This window comes from Stylophora pistillata, chromosome 2 (assembly GCF_964205215.1).
Source record: "Stylophora pistillata chromosome 2, jaStyPist1.2, whole genome shotgun sequence".
Taxonomy (NCBI): domain Eukaryota; kingdom Metazoa; phylum Cnidaria; class Anthozoa; order Scleractinia; family Pocilloporidae; genus Stylophora; species Stylophora pistillata.
The window spans coordinates 42,374,878-42,399,506 of NC_142520.1; the positions used below are offsets into that span (position 1 = coordinate 42,374,878).

The 24,629-nt window shown below is 38.3% G+C and overlaps 1 protein-coding gene across 1 annotated transcript in view; it reads left to right on the plus strand.

The window, feature by feature from the left end:
• LOC148739606 (uncharacterized) overlaps window positions 1–24,629 on the plus strand; it is a 50,078-nt gene that overhangs the window by 568 nt on the left and 24,881 nt on the right. The window contains exon 2 of the mRNA XM_088749512.1: window positions 1,633–1,747. Within this exon, the coding sequence (XP_088605638.1) occupies window positions 1,633–1,747 (115 nt within the window). The remainder of the gene's footprint in view (window positions 1–1,632; window positions 1,748–24,629) is intronic.

Below are 24,629 nucleotides of genomic sequence, written 5' to 3' on the forward strand. Positions count from 1 at the left end.
ACACGCCTAAACGTATTTCTATACCATTTGAAGTTGCCATGCTACAGTTTGTCGGTTCTGGTGCCTGCATACAGTGGACCTGAAGTTCGTGTTTTTGATCCAGTTTAGAACTTTGATTCAGTTTTTGAACGATGCTAGTTCTTTATGGGTAATTTACATCCTAACACCGAAGCCGAAGTGTTCGAGTCTAACCTTAGTAACTGCACTTTTACCGATATGTTCATTTCAAATAAGGTATCCTTTGCAGTAAATGGTTTGAACCCGGGGGTAACATGTGAAGGTGTAGTCTGATCGTCCGGGTGAGTGTAGTCCTGAGAAGGACTGTTGTCGGTGGTAGTGACTGACGTTTCGACAACCTGTGCGGAAGTCATCATCAGAGTCAAGTGAATGATTGTTGTCAGTAGAATGTTCTTATTCCAGTTCGTGTGAAATGATCGGTTGGTTTTGCCGTGATGTTATTGGCTGTAAGACTCAAGTGACGTAAGTCGGTCGTGATTGGTCTGTTTCGATCTGTCGGTAAAGTTAGGTCGTTCTTTTTCGGTCGTTTGTGATGTTTATGTCGTGAATGAGTCGTTTGTATGGAGCGGGTAGTTGTTGACATCTGTTTAGGGGAGTCTGTTCTAAGTTAGTAAACCAGCTTTCCAGAGTCAGTCGTTGAAAATAGTCAGTGCTGTAGGTTAGGCATTGCGCAGAGTCCCAGTCAATGTTGTGGCTGGTAAGTCGATGGTGTTCAGCAATGTGATTGCTGACATCATCTTTCCTCGTCGCCCGTCTGTGTTCAGTCAGTCTTGTTGTGAAGTTTCTGCCAGTCTCACCGATGTAGGAGGCTTGGCAGTCGGAACAATTGATCTTATAAATCATTCCCTGTCTGTTCCTCGGTTCGTCTTTGTCTTTAACGTTGGTTAGTAACTGACGTAGTGTGGTGATGGGTTTGTGGGCGACGCGGATATTGAAGGGTAGTAAGATGCGCGAGATGTTTTCAGACATGCCTTTTATGTACGGTATGGTTGCTGTAGTCGTAGGGGTTGCGGTGTCGTTTGTTTCGGTAGTGGTAGTGGGTCACCATCGACTTACCAGCCACAACATTGACTGGGACTCTGCGCAATGGCTAACCTACAGCACTGACTATTTTCAACGACTGACTCTGGAAAGCTGGTTTACTAACTTAGAGCAGACTACCCTAAACAGATGTCAACAACTACCCGCTCTATACAAACGACTCATTCACGACATAAACATCACAAACGACCGAAAAAGAACGACCTAACTTTACCGACAGATCGAAACAGACCAATCACGACCGACTTACGTCACTTGAGTCTTACAGCCAATAACATCACGGCAAAACCAACCGATCATTTCACACGAACTGGAGTAAGAACATTCTACTGACAACAATCATTCACTTGACTCTGATGATGACTTCCGCACAGGTTGTTGAAACGTCAGTCACTACCACCGACAACAGTCCTTCCCAGGACTACACTCACCCGGACGATCAGACTACACCTTCACAAGGTATCCTTTGTTGCCAAAACAAGGGACTTAACCCTTTCAAATTTGAAGCCTTTGAAAACGAATTTTGACTGCCAATCAAATCATCTTTACGATGTTAACTATTACTTATTTTAGAGTGCCCAGACCCGTGCGAATGTGGTGTCTTCCAGCAAACCATCATAAGTGTGAATTGCAGTGGAAAAAAACTTCATTCAATTCCACGCAAAATTCCACTTGCCACGGCAAAATTGTGAGTACAATTAAAAGGTTGTAAACACGAAGAAAAGATTGATCTCGAGAACTGCTTCCCCAATGAAACCCAAATTCTCAGAGGAATCCCTCTCATGCTATTGTAGAACTACTCCCTCCCTCCCCCCCACCCCCCCCCCCCCCTTAAGGCCTTATTTTCAAAGGACACCCTTTTTTGTGTCGTATTACTCAAGTCAGTCAGGATAACCCCTGGATAAAATATGATGTAGGATGACGGATGGTCGATTCGTGGGAATTCTTGACGTGCACAGTGTTTCACACAGGATTGGCTCTATTCTCCAAAGATCTACAAGAACGGGTGTGGTCTACAAATGATATAAGAGCGACTTGCTCAAGAATAAGGCTTAAATATGGGATTTATCACTTGACTTGATCCTCTCTTAGAATTAGTACCGCGCTCGTCCTAAACGGTGCAAATTTAATTCCCAGTGTTTATCATGACAATGAATTGGAGAATCAGGCATTTTCTTGCTTGGGTTAACCAAAGAGGGTATAAAGTTGTTAAACCTCGCTAACAAAGAATCTAAAATGTTCTTAAGTTCTAACTCTCAATTTGAATTGCACAAAGGTTGCAACATACACAGAGCTGAAAACGTTCTTTATTACATCACTAAAATAAAAATGAAAAACAACTTTTCAGTCTAGTGTAGTTTCTCTGCCGACGCTACGTTTTTAAAATTTAATTAGTTTATTGTAAGAAATAGAAAACTTTTTTGAGAGACATGTTTCGGCATGCTTATGCCATCTTCAATCAATGAGTAACAGAACGTGAGCAATTAAATAACAGACAAGTAGATGAATAAAATATTTACAGTATGATGTAATACAAAAGCGGGTACTATTTACAACGTGACATCAAAGGTGTGAACTAAAACGCTAGAAAAGTGTTATAATGCTGTAATTGTTTGTTAAGTTCAGGTTTTCAGATGGGATTTGAACCCACGACCCTCCGTGATCTAGTCGGATGCTCTAACCACTGAGCTACACAGGAGACTCTATGGTGAGCAAGGGTCAATTAGTGGGTATTGACTGGAACCGCATCACGCGGCTACACAGCCAAACATCAGCTAGCATCATCCCATCTGGAAACTCCATTTTTCTCTTATATTAAAAATTGTTTATTTCATCTTTACATGCTCACTTTGGGGGCTGGTTGGCTGTATGTGATGCTTTAATGCATGTGATGCTTTAATGTGACAGCGTGATGCTGTTAGTGAGCTTCTATGCGCTAGCTGATGTTTGGCTGTGTAGCCGCGTGATGCGGTTCCAGTCAATACCCACTAATTGACCCTTGCTCACCATAGAGTCTCCTGTGGCTAAGTGGTTAGAGTATCCGACTAGATCACGGAGAGTGTGGGTTCAAATCCCATCTGGAAACTCGATTTTTCTCTTATATTAAAAATTGTTTATTTCATCTTTACAAGTTCAGGTTTGATCATATATATATAAAAAGCTTCTTTGAGTTTTAAATCAATAGAGTTGTTAGCAAAATCCAGAATACTAAAGCAAGAAAGGGAGTATTTGTTCTTACAAGAAGGAGGTGTGTTGAAATACTTAAAAATATGCGAGTTTTTATCGCTTTCCGTGTGCTCCTTTATCCTAGTAGAGAAGTGGCGGCTAGTTTCGCCAATGTAACGGGAATTACATCCCGCACAAGAAAATTGATAAACTACCATGGATTTTAGAGCATCAGGAGTACGATCTTTGACACTGAACATGTTTTTTATTTTAAAAAAAGTGAAAACTAGTTTGACATTTACGTCCGATTTACAAAAGCGCTTAGTGAGTTGTCGGAGTTTGAGGTTCGCTACTTTAGAATAATAGCCGACAAAGGGGAGTTTGAAGTAACATGTATTATTGTCATCAACGTTCCGGCTATTTTGAGAGGAGGACCCGTCAAGATACCACTTGAAAGTTCACACTAATTCACAGCACCCCAACATAAAATTCACTTTCGAAAAAGAGAATGATGGTAAACTCTCCTTTCTTGATATATTCATCGATAATTCTTGGAATGGTTTTTTTTTTTTTCAGTTTTTCATAAAAAGAAAACCTACACTGGTCTCCTAACATATTTCTTTCGTTTTATTTCATCATTCTACAAAATTGGCCTTATCCGAACTCTTATTGACCGTATCTACAAAATCAACAACACCTCTTCCGGCCTTTAAAACGATCTTAAGAAACTTTCCGACACTTTAAAACGTAACTCTTTTCCTTCGCGTATTATTGAAAGAACTTTCAAGCGGTATCTTGACGGGTCCTCCTCTCAAAGTAGCCGGAACATTGATGACAATAATACACGTTACTTCAAACTCCCCTTTGTCGGCTATTATTCCAAAATAGCGAACCTCAAACTCCGACAACTCACTGAGCGCTTTTGTAAATCAGACCCAAATGTCAAACTAGTTTTCACTTCTTTTAAAATTAAAAACATGTTCAGTGTCAAAGATCGTACTCCTGATGCTCTAAAATCAATGGTAGTTTATCAATTTTCTTGTGCGGGATGTAATTCCCGTTATATTGGCGAAACTAGTCGCCACTTCTCTACTAGGATAAAGGAGCATACCGAAAGCGATAAAAACTCGCATATTTTTAAGCATTTTAACACATCTCCTTCTTGTAAGAACAAATACTCCCTTTCTTGCTTTAGTATTCTGGATTTTGCTAACAACTCTATTGATTTAAAACTCAAAGAAGCTTTTTATATAAAATAAGATCAAACCTGAACTTAACAAACAATTACAGCATTATAACACTTTTCTAGCGCTTTAGTTCACACCTTTGATGTCACGTTGTAATTAGTACCCGCTTTTGTATTACATCATGCTGTAAATATTTTATTCATCTACTCGTCTGTTATATAATTACTCGCGTTCTGTTACTCATTGATTGAAGATGGCATAAGCATGCCGAAAAATGTCTCTCAAAAAAGCTGTCTATTTTTTACAATATTTATCATACTTGCAATTATTACGACCTTAATTAGTTTAATAATGTAACTATCTTGAAGCCTGGGATAAACAGCATTCTTTGTATGAAGACAAAAGAAAAGGAATAAATTCGTCGATCAGCTAAATTTGAACTATAAAACAATTATTCAATATCGAAGGAAGTAAAAGAACGCTAATCATGAGAAGCACTACATGAGCCAAAAGCTAGCAATGGCTAGTGCTGCTCTTACCATATGTGTCAAAAAGTGGCAAAAACTCTGGCGGTAATGAGTCATTAGGTTGAAGAGAGCAACCTATCCTCCAAGATGCGGTCAGACGCCACGTGCTCGCCATCATAATCATGCTATTTCCAGCCGTTAATCTTTCTCTAGTGTTCAAGTGCAGTAAAGGCACTAAAATACTTCACGTAAGGGTTTCACGAAATATTGACGCAACGAATTCGTTGTTATTGATGAGTTGCTTTCTTTAAATATGTCCTTATGTATGGTTTTGAAAGTGAAGAGATTTAAGCGTTTAGGTGTCATTCTTATCGTAACGGTGGTTTTCAGCAGGTAATTTGCACGTTTCTAACGATTTCTTGATAGGTACTTAAACAACAACAAGCTGAGGGACTTGCCCCAAGGCATCTTCAGTAACTATACTCAGCTAGGATGGCTGTAAGCCAAGAGTCCTTTTCATCGATCTCATAGTGAACAACAATATCCATATTTGACACTTTAATTTGTAATGATTTTTAATAGGTATGCGAGTAACAGTAAACTAAAGAACTACTCTCCGAGTAATCTACGATAGCAATACTCGGCCTTTTTAGCTCCCAAAGAACACGACTAGCTCCCCCCAGCCTTTACATGAACACCTTATATATACCTGAATTTACTACTGTCAGTGGCAATGACTGATGTGTGATCTTGTATGTCTGATCGTCTGCGTGAGGGTAAATATTTATTTATTTAAGGATTTGTACCAAGTACTGGAGCAGAAACAATAGGACACGGATCCCCTACGAGGTTTAAGCTCCAACAAACCCACCCATCCCACCCCAGGGGAGGACATCCATCACACAGTAATCTCGTGCGTGGGAAATTAACGTCTCCTACCCCTAACCCTGCAGGAGACGGGACCTCCATTTATTCGTCCCTATCCGAGAAGAGTAGAATATCTAACCATTTCTTGATGTTATAGGAAGGTAGCATATTCCTCTCAATTATTTTAAGACCTTGAGTGTTGGTCCGGCCGGGGCTCGAACCCTCGACCTCCCGCACAACAGTCCAGCGCTCTATACACTAAGCTAACACCCTGGATGTTTGCTTTGTACCCTCCCTCCTTTAAGCTCTGAGTTTAAATAGAGCTCCCCAATATAAGAATTGTTACACAATCTAAAAATCCTCATTTTACAGTTTTGGTAAAGCACATAGTTGGTTAGATTCAAAGCTGATAGAAAATTAAGAAAGAATATGGGTTGGTTTGAGCCCTCATGATAAAGCATATAAGAATAAAGCACTACTAGATATTACCTTTAATTTAACTCGATTAACAAATGCATCGCAATGAACACCACCCCCTATCATTTCTTGGCAGGAAAATGAGCAACAACCTGTTGAAGGAATTACCATTAGGCATACTCAAAAACAATGCCAAGCTGGTCTTCTTGTAAGTTAGGACCCTTCCTTCGTTTTGTAAAGAATACCTGTAAACCATCTCGCACGGGGAAAGATACCAGCAGATCCATAGATCACCCATACCTTCAGTTGACAGTTAACAGTTTTAGTTCTGATCGGACAGAGGCACCGAAAATGAAAAGTCATTTACATAAATTGAATGGATCAATCAAAGTGTTTACAGGAAAACGTTCAATGTAGAAAATATACCCAGGGTTTTCATCAGTGACATGACTCACCTGTAGCAACTAATGAGTGAATTTCTTCCTAGGCGCCAATGAAAAAGAATCACAGTGCACGAGAAATTTGAATACAAATTTTGTCGATTAGGAGTAAATGTGTAAGATGGTTAACCTGTGACTTATACGTTGGAACTCACTACAAGAATTTCAGGCATAACAGGCCTATATTTTCGCCGCTGCAAAAGAACCCGCTGTTTAAAATCTTAGAAAACATTTTCCTTTCCCAAGTTTCTTAATAGATTACCCTCCCTCCCTCCCTGCAATCATTATGGCCTTTCCATAGTGAAGACTGCCCTAAATAGCGATGTGTTTATACCTGCATGGCTAACCTGCTTTTTCTACTACGGGCCTTTTTTTTTAAATCGTAAAGAAAATTATGTTCTTAAACAATATTAAGAGCGAATGTTTGAATTGACCGAGTGAAAATCAAAAAATGTGTCACATGATCGAAAAATTGAAAACCTTTATATTTTGGTCAGAGATACCTTATAGTGAACTTAGAAACATGATAAGCTTTTTTTCCCAGACTTGCTTCTTTATTCTAGAAAATTCTCGAAAACTGAAACGAGCGTCGGTAGCCCTAAAATGGCGGAAATCAGTTCTCTGAGTAGAGGCAAATGAACTTTGCTCATGAAAAGCGCAAAGAAAGCAAGCTCGTATCAATTTGACAAATTTGTATAGGAAGGATTGAGGTATGGCTTAAGTCTAAAACGGGACCGTTTTATCTAATTTTGACATCACAGAATGCTTTTAAAAATCACCAATTTTTCAAAATCCAAATATCGCATTTTGTAGCAAATTTTCAATTATCACTTTCACCATGCGATACAACTCAGAATTGCTTCAGGCTAAGCTCATGTTAAGCGGAAATAGTGTTATTTTCGAGGATATAAAAATTAATTCGGGGCTTTTTATTCCCGCACGGAAAAACCAGGCTGAACTTTGTGAAAATTGCAACATCGTCATTTACGTTACGACATAATCTAATTAGGCACCTGGTGGTTAAATCCGGAATTTCAAGCACATTTTAGAAGTTCCCATGGCGGAATTGTTTACAATAACACATTCGTTAAGCTAGCGGAGGGCGTCTGTTTTTCTTTGCGTATTCGAACACCTATAAGACTATTTTTACACTAGAGGAAATTGTTCCGGATTCGTGATGAATCCGAAACGTTTTAGTACCGGATTCATTCTGCCGTTTACACGAAAGTGGACGAATCCGTAATAAAAACTTCCCGGTTTGGTCGTGTCTCCGGATATTTTGAATCCGGAATTTAAAGTGGGAACTTTGAGTCCGATAACTTTTGAATCCGGAAAGTTTTGTCGTGTAACCGCTTTTTTTCTCGAATCCGGATATCATTTCCACCTGCAGTCTTTTGAGTTTGCGGTGAAACCAAAATGGATCTGATGCTAACATTGTTGGCAGTCTCCGGTTGCCTAATCTTGTTGCAGGTTCAGGCGATAAATTTTATCATGTGTACCGCAGTATTTCTGAAGAAACGCAAATTATTATTGCAAGGAATTTTAACGTCAGCCACACTTAATCGCCGACGACGTAGACTGCTTGGCATTTCTCCAACTCAAATTTGCCTCAGTGGCATCTGGATCTACTCTAGACGTTTTTGGGGGAGGCATTTTCACTTTGTCGATCGAACGACGAAACAACACTGGGCTTGGTAACCATTCCATTTCGAATGTTCCCGGAGTTGTCGTTGTGTGTAAACAGTCAGGAATCCGAATATCCTTTCAGTTTAAACGCCTACGAATCCGGATACTCCAAAATTGATGAATCCGGAAACATTTACGAATCCGGAGAACTCTCCTCTAGTGTAAACCTAGTCTAAGTCTTAAGAAAGCTCTGAGGTAAACTTGAGCTCCATTGTGGACTTGAAAGAGGACAATTCAATCATTTAAAATGGCAGGTCAAACGTTCTTTTCAGAAGAACCATCATCTTCCCTGGAACTCTCATGTTGATGTATTACAAATAAAGCTAATAAAATCTTGGGCCTGCTAAGTAGAACCTGTAGAAGCTGGAAGGACACCGAAATTCTGAAGATGCTTTACTGCACGTTGGTTAGATCGTAAGTGGAATATAGAGCAATTGTGTGGTCGCCACATACTAAGAGAAACATTGAAAAGCTTGAGCGCATACAGCGGAGGGGAACAAAACTTATTCTCGGAAAAAGGAATTTTACGTATGACGAGCGTCTGAAATATCTCAATTTGCTTTCAATTGAAAAGAGGCGTTATCTTTTTGATGTTACATTTTTGTACAAGGCTTTAAATGGATACTTAAATGAGGATGTTTTTCCGTTTTGGAATTTTTATTCTCGGGACGATCCGTACAGATTTAGACATGTTGATGACTATTCCTTGAAGATGAATTTTGCGAGAAGGACTAGTTTCAAATCCACTTATTTTAATAGAATTGTTGAAATGTGGAATTCTATACTCTCAGATATTAGATTGTCTCCTAGATTTGCAGTTTTTAAGTCTAGAGTGAGAAAGTTTTTAAGTAAGGAACATCGACGTTTTTAATGTTTTTATTTTTTATGTAAAACGTTTTTGTCCGTCTTTATATTTGACTTATTTAGATTAGCTACACGGTGATCTGTCTTGTATGGAGTGTTCTACTCTTTTACAGATTATCCTTATGGCTTTGTTTGCTTGTACGTTTAGATTTATTTATTTGTCATCATTGCCATTGAATTGTAATGAATAAGTAAATAAATAAGAAGACGTTGAAGAGGGGAAGCAATTTGATATTATTATGAATTCAACGTACTCGAGTGTTTGTCACGCAAGGTCGAAATACTTACAATCCCAAAAACACATTGGGTTGTTCCCTTCTTGAGGTTCTTGGGGCCACGAGAATAACACCTTTAAAAAACGTTTTCATTAGATAATACTGAATATGTTATCTTGGAAGAGTGTTTCACTGAAAAGCAGAGATACAACTGTAGGAGGACTCCACCCCACCCCGTTGAAAACCCAAATGTTAACTATTTTAACGGAAAATCACTAGATTCAGTCGTGAGTGAAAGAAGACACTGTGGCACCAGTTTTCTCGGTGATTATCATCAAACACATGACATCTTAAGGTGGAGGGGAACTGAAAGTATTATGCTAGAGAAAAAAATGATGCGTCGAACAATTCAAAGCTTCAACATCGCCTCCCTTCCAGAATTCTAACTTTTGAAGATTGGCTCCAACCCCCCTGTTCAAATGCCATGCCCAGGTGCAAGATCTTTGTGGTTCTCGATGGGGTTAACCGTTAGCGGCAAAAATTATGTAACCGTAAAAAAATTAGCATCAGCCATATAAAATGGCCAAAAAATGTAACCGTCAGCCGTGAAAGCCATCTTTCCATTGAGACCTTCATTACATTGTCACATGTTTTGTAAAAGGCACGATCAGCAATTGAATTGACTATTCAAGCTCCAAAACATAGACCTTATAGACCCTATATTCTGAGCCATCCGTTTCAAGTACCTCCATAGTAAAAGATAAACCATCATTATTCCACTGGAAAGACTTGACGCTTCCGATTCAAATTCCCAACCCACCCAGGTAAGGTTCAAAGGACGACAGTGAAAGGCCTGTGGGTTGCCCCGGATGTAGAAGCAGCGATAAATCGGTGTATAACGTCACTGACACTGATTCAACATTTTTTGAACGTCAAAATCTGAAAAAAGGAATGTGAGTGCGCTAGGCAAACCTAATTCGATCGAGTTAACGATCACATCTATAAACATAAAACAAACTTGTCATCATATATGCGACTTTCTCTACAATTAATCTCAAGCAGAAAAACGCAAGCACGAGGTAAAAACTTGCAAGGAGATGTATTTTCAAACAAAAAAGCTCAGGGAGAAAATAAACTATTAATGAAAATATCTCGAGCCTGAAGGTTATAACAACTTACTATATAGCAGGACAGTCTTGAGGTAAATCTAAGCATTCTGATTTGTTCTTACTTGGTCTGGATTTTGCCATACGGACCATTTCCACGGAAGCGGTTATAAGCCATATATTTTTTTTAGCAAAACAGAGAGATTAAAATTAAAGTAGTTTTCCCGAACGCCATGATAAAATACTTAGTAACAACGCTTGGTTGAACTGTATTGTAAAATATTGGGTACTTTTGTACGGACCTCGCAGCGCTCGTTCCATACTACTACGATTTTGGGCCAATAATCCTCAGAACGGCCCACGCAATTGGTTAGTAAGAGGTAATTTTTTGCGGCAACTGCTCAATTTGCCTTCTTTTCCACAGCCTCTGTAATTAAGAAGGCTGACACATGAAGTCTCTGTAAGCAAACCACAAATTAAAAGAAAATCCGGAACAACGTGCCGCTCCCTTTTGGCACTTTGACTAGACCGGCGCTTTGCAGCATTTTGGAAATCTTCCTCAGAATGATAATTTATAACAATGAAAACCTGAAAAAAGGGTTAGCTAGAAAACTGTTCCCATAAATGCCTTACTAATTCTGCGATTAGGCCTGCGCGTTTTTCCTTTAGCATGGCTGGATAACTCTTTTAGAATGCATGGCATCTTTGAGACCCTCTTGTTTATGCAACGCCTTTAAAAACACAGATTCCCAGAACTCGTGATCTAGTCTGATTGCTGGAAAGTGTGTTAAGAATTGATGCTCGATCTAAATTAAAGTTAAATCTCTTTTGACCTCAACATCTGTATTGCCGACAGTCTGTAAGTGTTCAGAAAGACTTTACGGCGCGACATTAGCTGAAATAGTATTAGCTGAAATATCAAAGATCAAAAGGACTACCTTTTTCTCGACTTAGTTATTGTATTTCGAGAACAGTTTCCAGCCTAATCAGTTTACCTGAGTTATGTAAACAGAACTCTCAATTTGGGAAAAACGTTCTTAACTCAGCTAAGATTCTTTGTTCAGTTGTACTGAGTCGTGATTTCAAATGGCACATTGTTTATCATACATTTATCCTCAGGTCTAGTTCACCCTATTTATTTCCTTCTGTTTCCAGCTCCATACTTGGTATTCTTCTCCTATTCCAATCATTTCGTACTTTGCCTGTGTTTCGCCTTTACTCTGACTTTGACCCTTTCCCTAATATTTTTTCTATAGCTATTCGTTGTTTTGCGTTCTGCTTCTAAATGAGATCCCCGCTGCGAAGTTAGCAATTTTCACAGCAACAAGTAACTGATAATAAAAATTATCATGCAAACAAGTTTGTCAAAGAAACGCTTTTCATCGATTTTCGTGGCCGTAAAATTACAAGGTGGGAACAAGATTGAAATAATTTCAGCCTTGCGTGACAAATGCTTGAGTGTGTCACATCTACACACAGATTGCTTCCCGTCTTCAACGTCTTCGGCAAAAAACATTTGACCTACCATTATAAATGATTGAGTTGTCCTCTTTCAAGTCCACAATAAAGCTCAAGTTTACCTCAGAACTTTCCTAGGACTATAGGTGTTCGAATACGCAAAGAAAAACAGACGCCCTCCGCTAGCTTAACGAATGTGTTATTGTAAACAATTCCATCATGGGAAATGGATGAGAATTTGAAACTAAAGCAGAGATAAAAACCAATCTGGCGTGGTTAGCTATGCAAGGCTAGCTTATTGTATTGATTTCCTGATCGACCACGGTGCTAACTTCTGAAATGTGCTTGGAATTCCGGATTTAACCACCGGGTGCCTAATTAGATTATTTCGCAACATAAATGATGATGTTGCAATTTTCACAAAGTTCAGCCTGGTTTTTCCGTGCGGGAATGAAAAGCCTCCAATTAATTTTTATATCTTCGAAAACAACACTATTTCCACTTATCATGAGCTTAACCTGAAGCGATTCTGAGTTATACCGCATGGTGAATATGATAATTGAAAATTTGTTACAAAATGCGATATTTGGATTTTGATATATTGATGATTTTTAAAAGCGTTCCGTGATGTCAAAATAAAATGAAATGGTCCCGTTTTAGACTTAAGCCATACCTCAATCCTTCCTATACAAATTTGTCAAATTGATACGAGCTTGCTATCTTTGCGCTTTTCATGGGCAAAGTTCGTTAGCCTCTACTCAGGGCACTGATTTCCGCCATTTTAGGGCTACCGACGCTCGTTTCAGTTTTCGGGAATTTTCTAGGATAAAGAAGCAAGTCTGGGAAGAAAAACCTTACCTCGTTTCTAAGTTCACTACAAGGCATCTCTGACTGAAATATGACGATAGTCTTTTTTCGGTCGATGTGCCACCTCTCACGAGGTCTTGAAAGAAAGTCGCTCTTAATTTGCTAGCTGGTATATTTTATCTTCTTACATCAGAACACGGGAAAGGTGCAACATTTTCAACAAATAAATGTCTCGAACTTTGTTCACGAAAACAATGTGGCTAACACCACTTTGAATTATTTTGGTAGGCGTGTAGGAAACAACCGGTTGAAGAAATTGCCATCGGGTATTTTCAATAACAACATCGCGCTGACTTACTTGTAAGTTTGGAAGCCGCCTTACCTAAGTAAAGATAGCGTTAATTCATCCCACTCAAGCGAGAATATCATCATATCTGAGCGGCGATGTTACAGGGTCTAAAGAAAATTTTAAAATTTTCTTTAGACCCTTTCTAGTTTCATCAAATTGTCACCTTCTCAATCACTACATCCAATGTTCACATTTAAAACCTTTTCCATGGCAAGTTTCCTCGTTAATGAAAGCCGACCAGTCTGGTTGAAACGAAAACCCAGTAAAGCAAAGAAGGGCTTTGATAAAATATTATCCAGTGAAGCGAGATTGCAAAGCGTCGACCTCTACGCTTTGTGAAGCACTCTTAAAAATGGAGAAGTCCATGTTTTGTTTTTTGTTTTTTTTTTTAAGATACTTTGTTGTAATGAGAAAGGTCGTATGAGCAATCCATATCTTCATTGTGTTGAACAGGGCATTTTTAGTTGACAGGTTTGTTTTGAGTAAACTCCAGCTCTCGTCTGATAATTAAGTTTACGATTATAATATCTTTTTTTAAAAAGTCGAGAACGTAACGAGGATTTTGCACGGTCTTGTTTTAAGGGGAAACTTAACTGCGAGTGATATTACTTTCTCTCTCTGAGATGACTTTGCCTGAGAAAGTGACAATTGTTTTCTCACGCGATAATTTTCTAGCCAAAGATGACCAAAGGCACATATTCTTTGTTAGGATTTCATCTCTTCCACAAGAGTCAAGGTCATATTTGGTAATAATCATGGCTAAGAAAAATCTTTTCTGGAAGGCAAAAGCAGTATAGTAATAAAGTATTATTGTTTGTCTCCCGATGGGGTCGCTTATGATGAGAATCGTGACGTTTTGACTGCATACTGCTGATCATCATCAAGCGATAAGGTCGACTGGTTTCGGGTCTTCTTATATGGCAAAACATTTCGAGCCACTTTAAATTACTTAGTTGACTCATTTTTTGACAGGTTCTTGGACAACAATCATTTGGAGGACTTGCCAAATGACATATTCATGAATAATATCAACCTAGAAGACCTGTAAGTCAGAATTTAAAATTAAATGCTTCCCAACTTTAATCCTAGTGGCATTCTAGAAGGAGGTGAAGAAGGGATAGCCAGGGAATATACGTGATAGTAATATCAGTTAAAGTATTACAATGATTAAACAGTCGAAAAAGTGACAGAGTGTACCATGGTTTGATATATCAGTCTTAAAAGATCCGGTATCCACCGGTACAAAAAGGCTAATCCGTCTTACATGTAAGAGGGATAGGGTTTTTTGCTTTGTTTGTTTGTTTTTTGTTGTTGTTGTTGTTGTTTTTTTTTATCAACCGTAATCACATCGGACTAATATTAAGACATATCAATCCATTCAAGCACTTCTCAGCCTAACTTCCAATCGTGCATCGAGGTGGACAAAGAGTGGAAGGTGGAAGGGGGCGGTGGCCACTAGAGGCTTATATTTGCCTCCTTAGAGAAGATAGTTTTTTCCCACTGGGCTTGATTTTAAATCTGCTGCAAAGTATGCGTTCGTTAGAAATACAAAATAAAATAAAATTAGGTCAAATCAAGCGTACTCAAGTTACTAATTTTTCTATCATTCAAGATGAACCATGTTCCGTAGCAATGTTAACTCATTTGACCGGTTCTATAGGCTCCAAGAGGCATAAGTACTACCCAGAAATACCTGTAGTATTTATCGTGCGAGGTTAATCACATGAAAGGATATTATTTTCCATGAATGAATCTCATGAAAAGAACTCAGGCAAAGTATCCTTTTTTCGGAGTCTCTCAGTAAGGTTCCATAATATTCCTCTTCACCCAAATACTATTCCTTTTGATCTGAGGAGGTGTTTATCAGTTTTGAATTTGGGTTACAAGTTTGAATATATTATTTAAAAAAAGATACAATTTATGAAACAAGACTAGTACTAGATATAATAGAATACTATTCATGCCACGCCTTCGAGTATAGTGTCGGGTTCTAGTGGTAGCTCTTTATTGAGATTCTGTTAGCCTCAGAGAAATAATTTGTATCCCGCTTTATTGCCGAAACTTAAAGGAAAACAGCAATGAGAAAAAAAAAAGTCGCGTTTTTTCAAGGAGATGGGAGTTTCTTGTTCTGACGAGAAAAATAAAGGAAAAGTTTTATTTGAAGAATTTTTTGGTGAGCTTGTGGCTGCGTGTGTCCGTGTATGGCGTCTTATTTTGTTTGAATTTTTTAATATTTGGTGGTCATACATTTCGAAGTAAATATTTTCAAATCACAAAGATAAGATAGCTTTTATAGATAGCTTTATTAGGGAGTAAAATCATTGCAGCCTCCGGGCCGGCTGAAATACGACTTACTTTACAATGGAAATAAATTATCACTTACTCTAAGATAACTACAATAAAAGCTACAAAGTGTAATCTACAATAAAATACAATAAGAGAAGTGTCAAAAACTAAAATACAGATAATTAAGATAGCTACTAATAATTAAAACTGTTCGCCATGATAAATGTGTTTTTGAACCTAAGTTATATATGCGCCTTGGTACCTTACCCTCCCCATCCCTGCAATCAATGTCGCCTGGCTTACGATGAGGGCTACTCTGAATGACAGTGTGTAATGTCAAGCGCTATGTTTTAGAACAATGGGTATCGGGAGAAGGGAGAAAAGCATTCAACTGCTTTCTGTGCTTAACACATACACACAAAAAAAACAGCCAGCACGTCTCAAGTATTTTTGTCCCAGATTATAGTTCGTCATCCTATTTTAGGTTTTTAAAGGTAAACCAAACAGAAGACCTAGGCCACACGACATTTTCGAGCAAACAAAGTTAAGTTCCTGCACCATGTTGACAAGTACAATGCTGCAAACATTCCTTTTATATTACTTTTGGTAGGTTGTTAAACAATAACCACTTGAAGAAACTACCATCAGGCATTTTCAGTAACAATACCCAGCTGATAATCCTGTAAGTTTGGAGTCTGTCTTATTTATGCAAGGAACGCGTCAAATCCATCGTGCATTGTAAAAATACCAGCAAATACGAGCAGCGATGTCTTAACTCCGAATGAAATCAGCTACGAAGTGGGAATGTTCTGTTTAAGTGGGCAGGGATTTTATTTTCCTCCTGCAAGTACAATGGTGGAAGCAAGGGGAGGGCGGGGGGGAGGTAAAGTCACCCATGCCGCCTGTGGACCCCACGCTCCTACCCCTAACCTTCATCCCTCTCCTCACTTCTGCTGAACATTCCATGTCATTTTCATATATACAAATATATCTTTAAATTTTGCTCGCTATGGACATTATCAAAGAATACTTGTGAAGGAAATTTGTCGATGACATTTTAATGGACTAGAATCTCCTTTCGTAGTGTTTTTTTGTTTTGTTTTTGTTTTGTACTCTACTTGTCAAATACTATGCTCCTAAACCTAGCCTTTTACAAGTTTTCCCATGTTAAACTTCCTTGGTCAAAAACTGCCATAGCTCGTTGAAAAGAAATTCCAGTAAAAACCAAGTAAAGTAATCCATACAATGAAGTGATATTTCACAGGGTCGAGCTCTAAACTCCATAGAACAAATCGAAACAGGGTCAGATCAATAAAGGGTACTTCCTAATTTAACTATTGTTATATCTTTTTGGTGCGGAAGTCAAAAGAACTTCCTGGTAACACTTGGGGTGTCGAACTTGCAAAACAAGGGCATCAAAATGTTATGCAATCCTTAGTTAGTTCAGTGCTACTTAGTCATTCGTTCATATCTATTGGGGGGTTAACAAGGCCACGGGAAGTCAATAGAAAAACTGCTTTAAAAAGAGATGAGCTCAGATTTTATATGACCGTAATGATGCTTAAAGGACCAAATTGAAAGCCAATCAAGAAAGGAAGTAAAACATCGTAGCTACTATTAACTTATCACGGACGGCAAAGAGATCCTGTCAGCAGAAGGGACCGCAGATCCCATCCTTATAGCTCTTTATGCTCTTAGCATCCAGCCTCTGATCACGAGTCTACAGGTGGCGTCCACAGTAAAGCAATGCTGGTTCGCCGATGATGCGGGTGGGGTAGGCTCTACTACAAAAATCAAGAGATAGTGGGGCACCTAAGTGCCCTGGGTATAGATTTTGGCTACTTCCCAAACGACAAGAACTGCTGGACTATCGCAAAGCCACACAAGAACGAAAATGTGAAAGAGTATTCAAGGAAACGAACATTAACCTAAAAAGGGAAGGGAAGAAACATTTGAGCGCGCGGCAGGCTCACGAAGGTGTCTACAGGAATACGCCAGTAGAAAGATGTCTGATTGGGTGAGCGAAGTAGCTAAATTGGCAGAGTTCCCTTAGACACAGCCACGAGCATGCTATGCCGCTTTCACATCTTCCTAGCTGGAATACTGCCCGACAGCCAGGATCTACTAGAGCCACTGGAGAATGCAATATATCAGCTGCCTATTCCTGTGATAATTAAACATATTATATTTTTAGATATTCAGTAAATCTATTTATTCATTTTAGCCGTTAATTATAAGTATTGCATAGGATTGTATTTTATAATGTCATTGTATACTATTTCGATTTCTTTTGTTAATTGTTATTTTTCTCTCGGAAAAATTAGTTTTTATAAGCTACTCTTAAATTCGAGAAAAAAATTAAGTTTATGTATGTATGTATGTAGGTATGTATGAATGCATGTATGTATGTATGTATGTAGGTATGTATGAATGCATGTATGTATGTATGTATGTATGTATGTATGTATGTAACACAGGTGTAATCAGCTAGATAGGGACATCCTTGCGATCTGAGTCCGTCTTGGAAGCCTGTGCCATGGAAATTCAGGCCGACAAGCAAGTGTAGACAACGCTTCATCAGTCAAAGTGACAGGATGTGTCGAGGCATTCTGCACGATGCGAGCGCTGGACCTGACAGCTGAAAAAGGGTCAGTAGTATGGCTGACAGTACTGTCTCCCCAAGAATTGGGCTTCGACCTAAATAAACAAGAATTCCTTGATGTTGAAAAACTATCAAAATATTCCCGCCACGTGTGTATTTGGGACGGTTTTTACGCTACACCACGCCATAATTTGTAAACGAGAAGGATTTTCATAGAGAGACAGAATGATCCGAGAGACCTGGCAGCTGAACTGTTCAGTACGGTATACGGCGATGTTGAAGTTGATCCCGTACTTCAAGACATCAGTGGTGAACAGCTGAAAAAGCAAAAGGCGCAAGATTGAACCTTCACGCACGTGCATTCTGCGAACAACAACGATCGCCATTTCCCGATGTCAGGGTCTGACATCCAAATGCCGAATCCTTTAAGACCATAGAGCCACAACAGATCAACAGAATGCATCAGAATGAAAAGAACAGCCAGTACTCAAAGAGAGTTCTCGACAATGAGCGCTAAATATTCACACCCCTAATATTTACCACAACCGGCGAAATTAGCCTCGCTGAGCTGATAGCTTTAAGGAAAGGAGAGCAAAATGCAAAAACAATCTCTTGGATTGGGGGAAAAACATATTTTTCTCTTTGAAGAACCGCTCTTATCTGATTAAATGGTTCAAAGGCAGCGAAGAGAGTCCCCGGCGATGCAAGGAATGCTTATTTTCACAGAGTTAGCAATTCGATCGTGAAATTTGAGATTTTAGGTTTTAAGTCCAGAAGTGTTCTTTAAATTTTCATAGAGCTATTTAGTACGTTCCCACAAATGAAATAAAATTGAATTATTAATCAATCACTTGAAGACAATACCATCAGGCATTTTCAGTAACAATATCTTGCTTAGATGGCTGTAAGTAAGGAACCTGTCTTACTTGAATAAGGAACGCCTCAAAACCATCTCGCACTGGTGAGAATATCTTAGATCAGAGCAGCGATGCACTATCACCGAATAAAAATTGCCACGAGGTAGAAATTTTCCAATGCAAATGTCATGGAAGCAAGGGGAAGGGTATAGATAGTTCACATGCACTCTTGGACTCATAGCTCGCTATATTTACCATAAAAATTAAAGGTTTTAACGGAATTTTATCAAATAAAAATTGCTGGAGACAATTTCGGATTCCGTAGACCCCTCCTAGTTTTCTTGAATAAGTTTCTCCGTGATAAGTTTCCTTGCTCAAAATTTGTATTGTCTGCTTATTAAAAAAAATCAAGCGAACCATAGAAATGCATTGATCTCCAAACGCAGTGCAATAAATCGAAAATGTGTATAGTGCAGCACCAATTAGTTAATCCCTTTATGTAAAATTGTGGTATAAAAGTCAAAGCACTAGCTCTTAGCACTCATAATCCTCAACTCGCGGGAAAAAAAAGAGCTTTAGGAGAGGATATTGTCATGCAGAAAATCGGTTCTTTTTTACTGAATGTTCGAAGTGAATTGAAAGGATTAGAAGTAAACTCCTCAAACTCAATAATAGTTCATGACGTTATAAGCCAACCCGAACGCCCCATTCAGGTCAGGTGGATAACTTTGAAACTCAAGGAAACATCAGTTGAGAATAACTAGTGTTTCATCACGTTTTCATCACTAGTGATAAAATTGTTCTTAATCTACATATTCATAGATAACTCAAACAGCTTCATACTCTTTAAAACTCCTCCAACCTTTCTACTATTGGAAACTTGACACTTTGCACTCGTTGCCAATCCTCAAAAATGTCCCACTGTCCACTTATTTTTATATCTGGTAGACTTCGATATTGCTCTCTCCTCGCAAAGTTCTTCTTCCTCGATTGTTTTCGGGAAGCGAAACCTTCCTTCGGCCACGGCAAAAACAATGTGTAAATTACGTCAAGTTCACAACGCTTTTGAAATACAAATTTGGTGCAACGCTAAACTATTGGATAATTAAAAAAAAAAGGTCACTTATACAATGAATGCCGGCTGAATACAACGAATTACACATAAAAGATATTTTAAAGAAAAATGGGAAAAATACAATATTGCATAATTTTATGTTGTTTCTTTGGCGAAATCATTTAAAAAACTCGTGCTTCGGATTTCATCATGTTTCCAAAGCTCGAAAACAATAAAACCATGCACTCAGACTGCGGCCTCGTGGTTTCAAATGTTTTCTCTCGTTTGGAAACCTGATGAAACCCTTGCATTCGTTTTGAAGCAGTACTAAGAAACGTTATCCTTTTCTCGAAGCTCTCGAGAGAGCTGTCTTGCATTCCTCACCACAAAAACCGTAATCCACTATTGGCAGAGGTTGTTCTCATCACTTTTGAAGGAAGGCTGCAATTTTAAATTATGCGATAATATCACAGCTTATTTCAAACAAGATAAATACTAGTTATGCAATGCTTATAAGCAGTTACATCGACATGACCAGAAGCTACAACAATAAGATAATTTTATCAGGTTTCTAAACCTGATAAAATGCCGTTTGCAATAAAAAAAAAATCTTAAAGGATAAATCGCAAACTTACAGAATACAGACGTACTGTAAAAAACTCTACCGAAGAGCGTAGACAAAGATTTTCATACCAGGGAAAATGTCAGTAACTTTCCACAAAAGTAGGAAAAAAAAACCCTTTGCTTGAATCAATGAACATAACGGTTGAAATATACTAATCTGCATGCACTTATACTGGTTTGCTGGCCAAAACTTTTATTTGCCCGATGAAGATGTGATCAAGGGACCAAGATCTCTTGAAATCTCGATACAAGGCACTCGATGTACTCTTACAGAGACTTTGCAATGCTGTGAACACCCAGAAATTCTCTTCATTCTCTTGTGGGCAACTTCCTCACAAAGACAAAATAATGTGTCATAACTTTCCTGCGTCCTCACCCGTCCACCGCGTGAGAGTTCAAAATCACAGATCATATATCACTAACCATAATACAAGCAAACTATGCTTCATAAAACCTGATCAGAAGACAAACTTGAACATGCTCTGGTTCTATTTTGACCATCGCTTTTAAACTCTTAAACAAATTATTTTTAAAGATTACTGATTTGATGTCATGAACATACCTACATTGCAATATAAACTGGAACATAGCGTTTTCATTTGCGCCTTCTCAAATAAACACACTGTATATAGTTTTAAATAAAACTGCTGAGACATTTTGTAATATCATTTCAAATTTTCCCACTCTTAGGATTTCTCGGTAACCAACCCTTAGCATCCTCTGCAATCAATGTCATCTGGCCTTTTATGAGGGCTACACCACATTTACCCCTTACGTGTATTGCTGGGTAGCTCCTAAACCATTTTTAGGCATTTATATGGAACACCGAGAAGAAAACATCGAAATTTAAACGAATTCAGTCTGTTAGCGGTTATGTTTCAGGACCTATCCTAACTTATACTAACTGTCGTCCTGTGTTGACAGGTACTTGGACAACAATCAGTTGGAGGACTTGCCAAAAGACATATTCAATAACAATACGGAATTAATAGCTCTGTAAGTCAAAAATTAGAATATCTGTAAGTGAAAAAGTAAAGACTTTTAAGCTATTTCGTACGTTCCCAAAAATGAAATGAAATTGAATTATTTATCAATCAGTTGAAGAAATTACCATCAGGTATTTTCAGTAACAATATCCTGCTGAGATGACAGTGAGGAAGGAACCTGTCTTACTTGTGTAAGGAACGCGTCAAATACATATCGTACTGGTGGGAATATCTCAGATCAGAGCAACGATGTGCTATTACGGAATAAAAACAGCCACGAGATTTAAATTTTCCAATGCAAATGTAATGAAAGGCCGGTTAAGGGGATTGATAGTTCACATGTACTCTTGGACTCCTAGCTCGCTATATGTACTTTCAAAGAAAAGTTTTTAACGGAAATTTATCAAAGAAAACTTGCTGGAGTAGAATTTCGGATCCCGTAGACCCATCCTAGTTTTCTTCAATAAGTTTTTACGTTATAAGTTTCCTTGCTCAAAAAGGGTATTGTCAGCTTATTAAAAAAAAATCAAGCGAACCATAGAAAAGCATTGATCTCCAAACGCAGTGCAATAAATCGGAAATGCGTACAATGCAATACTCATTGATTTATCCCTTCTTGCAAACTTGTCGTATAAAAGTCAAAGTACTAGCTCTTAGCACTCAATCCTCAACTCGCGAAAAAAAAAGAGCTTTAGTAGAGGATATTGTAATGCAGTAATCGGGTTTTTTTTTACTGAATAGTCGAAGTGAATTGAAGGGATAAGAAGTAAACTTCTAAAACTCATTAATAATTCATGACGTTATAAGCCAACCAGAGAGCTCCATTCGGGTCAGGTGGATGACTTTGAAACTCAAGGAAACACCGTTTGAAAATAATTAAAGACAAATCTCGGAGAGTCACGCTACGAATTGAAAACACTTAGACCGATAAAAACTACCAAATTTTGAAAAACAACATCAATACATAGGCTGACAGCAATTTGAGCAATTCTTGATCATTTATTTACACAACGTAATTGAATTTATCCGACCTTTTTCTAACAAGATTAAACATAGGTCAAAAGTAACCTGTTATTTAACTATGTGCTATACAAACTAATAGACTGAAAATATGGCTTTTGTAAGGCAAAGTGTGGTTATTTTCGATCTCCAAAGGATTTTTTGGGTAAATGATTCAGTGCAATTTAATCAAATTTTAAAGTTGGATAAAATGAGCCGATTTGACGATGCCGTCAGTTATTCGAAAATGTACACATTCACACGAAAACTCGATTGTTTTGCATTTCCCATCCAATCTACAGCTTATTTAATATAACATCATCTTACCGTCCATATTGCTTTACCACAAAGGGGGATTGCAGTCCTGAAATTGTTGCATCGCTCCCATAGTAGCGATATAACTGGCAAGGTAGTCAACACATCCTGATAATGATTGTTTACAAAGCGTATCTCAAGATTTCTCTCTTTCTATTTCGTTGAAATACTTCGCGTAAGCGATCTTTGTTTAAATATAAGTCTACAACCGAACCGTGAACCAAATGTAAGCGGAATGTTGCTATTTCAGAAACACGTTTCTTACGTGCAGAATAACGCTAATTAATTCAAAATGAGGTCTACTAAAATAAAACGTAACAATAAAACATTTGACTATAAAGCTCGTGGCTACAGGAACTAAGGTCGTGCGTTACAAATACGAAACAGGAGCGAACAGTTATCTAACTCTGATCATAATGTAATGTATCATAATTCAATGTTTCATGGTACTTCGGGGGATAAAGCTCATTTTAGGACAAAAAAAGAGCTAAAGATCTGCAAAGGACATAGCCCATCATACATCATGGCAGACGCGCGACAAAGTGAAGTGCAGTGTTTGAATATTTGTTTATTTAAAGGAAGTTTCATAGGGGTCAAACCTGGAAAACCACAACTTTCGCTGACATGTTTGTAAAAGCCAACGTTCAACAGCTTTATATTTATACTACTTCTTCTCCAGAGGCTACTGTGCCTTGTTAAGTTACACGTGCCGCTAGTAAGACTTCGACCCAGGTAGCACGTTCATGTTTTCCACAACCACCTTTTCCCGGCAGCGGTCCGAAAAAAGCTCACATCTGGAAATAAAACCATTTCTGCGTATCTCGGGACTCAAGAAACGCTTTGAGTAATCATAGCACCAGCTGACACAGAAGGCTCGGGTGCGAGTCGGTATACCTACATCAAATACTTGCATTTTGGAAACAGAGGCTTTGAAAAATCAACTCAACTAGTCAGTTATTTAGTATTCTTGCCCAAGGAGGTAGCCAGGTAGTGATCTATCTCCCTCAAATATGGTCGGGTCCAAAGCCATGAATACATTATATGGCGAAATATTATAGAGCGTGGCTGATGCGTAATGAAACATTTAACATAAGCATGTTGTCTGGTCAGACCAGAACGTTCACACCCATCGGGCAAAGATTGACATCTAGATTTAACCAGAAAAAAGAAAGTAAAGAAACCCATGTTGTGCCGTTCTCCTTAATATTTCCTTGCAAGATAATAAAGTTAAGAAGTGAATGACTACTTCTTATAGAAGTCCAAAGCCAATCAATGCATCATATGGCGATATATTATTGAGCATATCAGAAGGAACTCTGCGCCTCGAACTAGAGCCTCTTGTTCACCAAGTTTTGCACTTAGCGAGGGATAAATTGTAATGGAATGTATATCAGCAGGAGGAGAGAAAATGGCTGCTCGGCTAAGAACTAGGTCAACTTCGTCTTTTAGCCTGGAAAAACCGAGACTAGCGGAATTGCTCTCAATCAGCCTTGAACAGGCAAGAAGAGGTCTAATTACTGTTTTTCGTTTTCTGGATCGTCTGTCGAAGTCACAGTGTACTCTTACTATAGTTTTCAACGAGCAGCAGATATCCTTATGAGGAGAACGACTCGCAATGTTGTTGCAGAGTTCACATCTTTTCTCTGCAATTTGCTTTATTAGTAAACGAAAATGCCAGTTCCAAGGTAATCTCTGTAAGTAATCAAACAATCAATAGAGATTAAAATGGTAAGGAAGAGGAAAACAATACGATTCAATTTTTCAGCGTCTTAAAAAGTACTTATAAATTATAATTATTTAAAATCCTTACCTCTACTG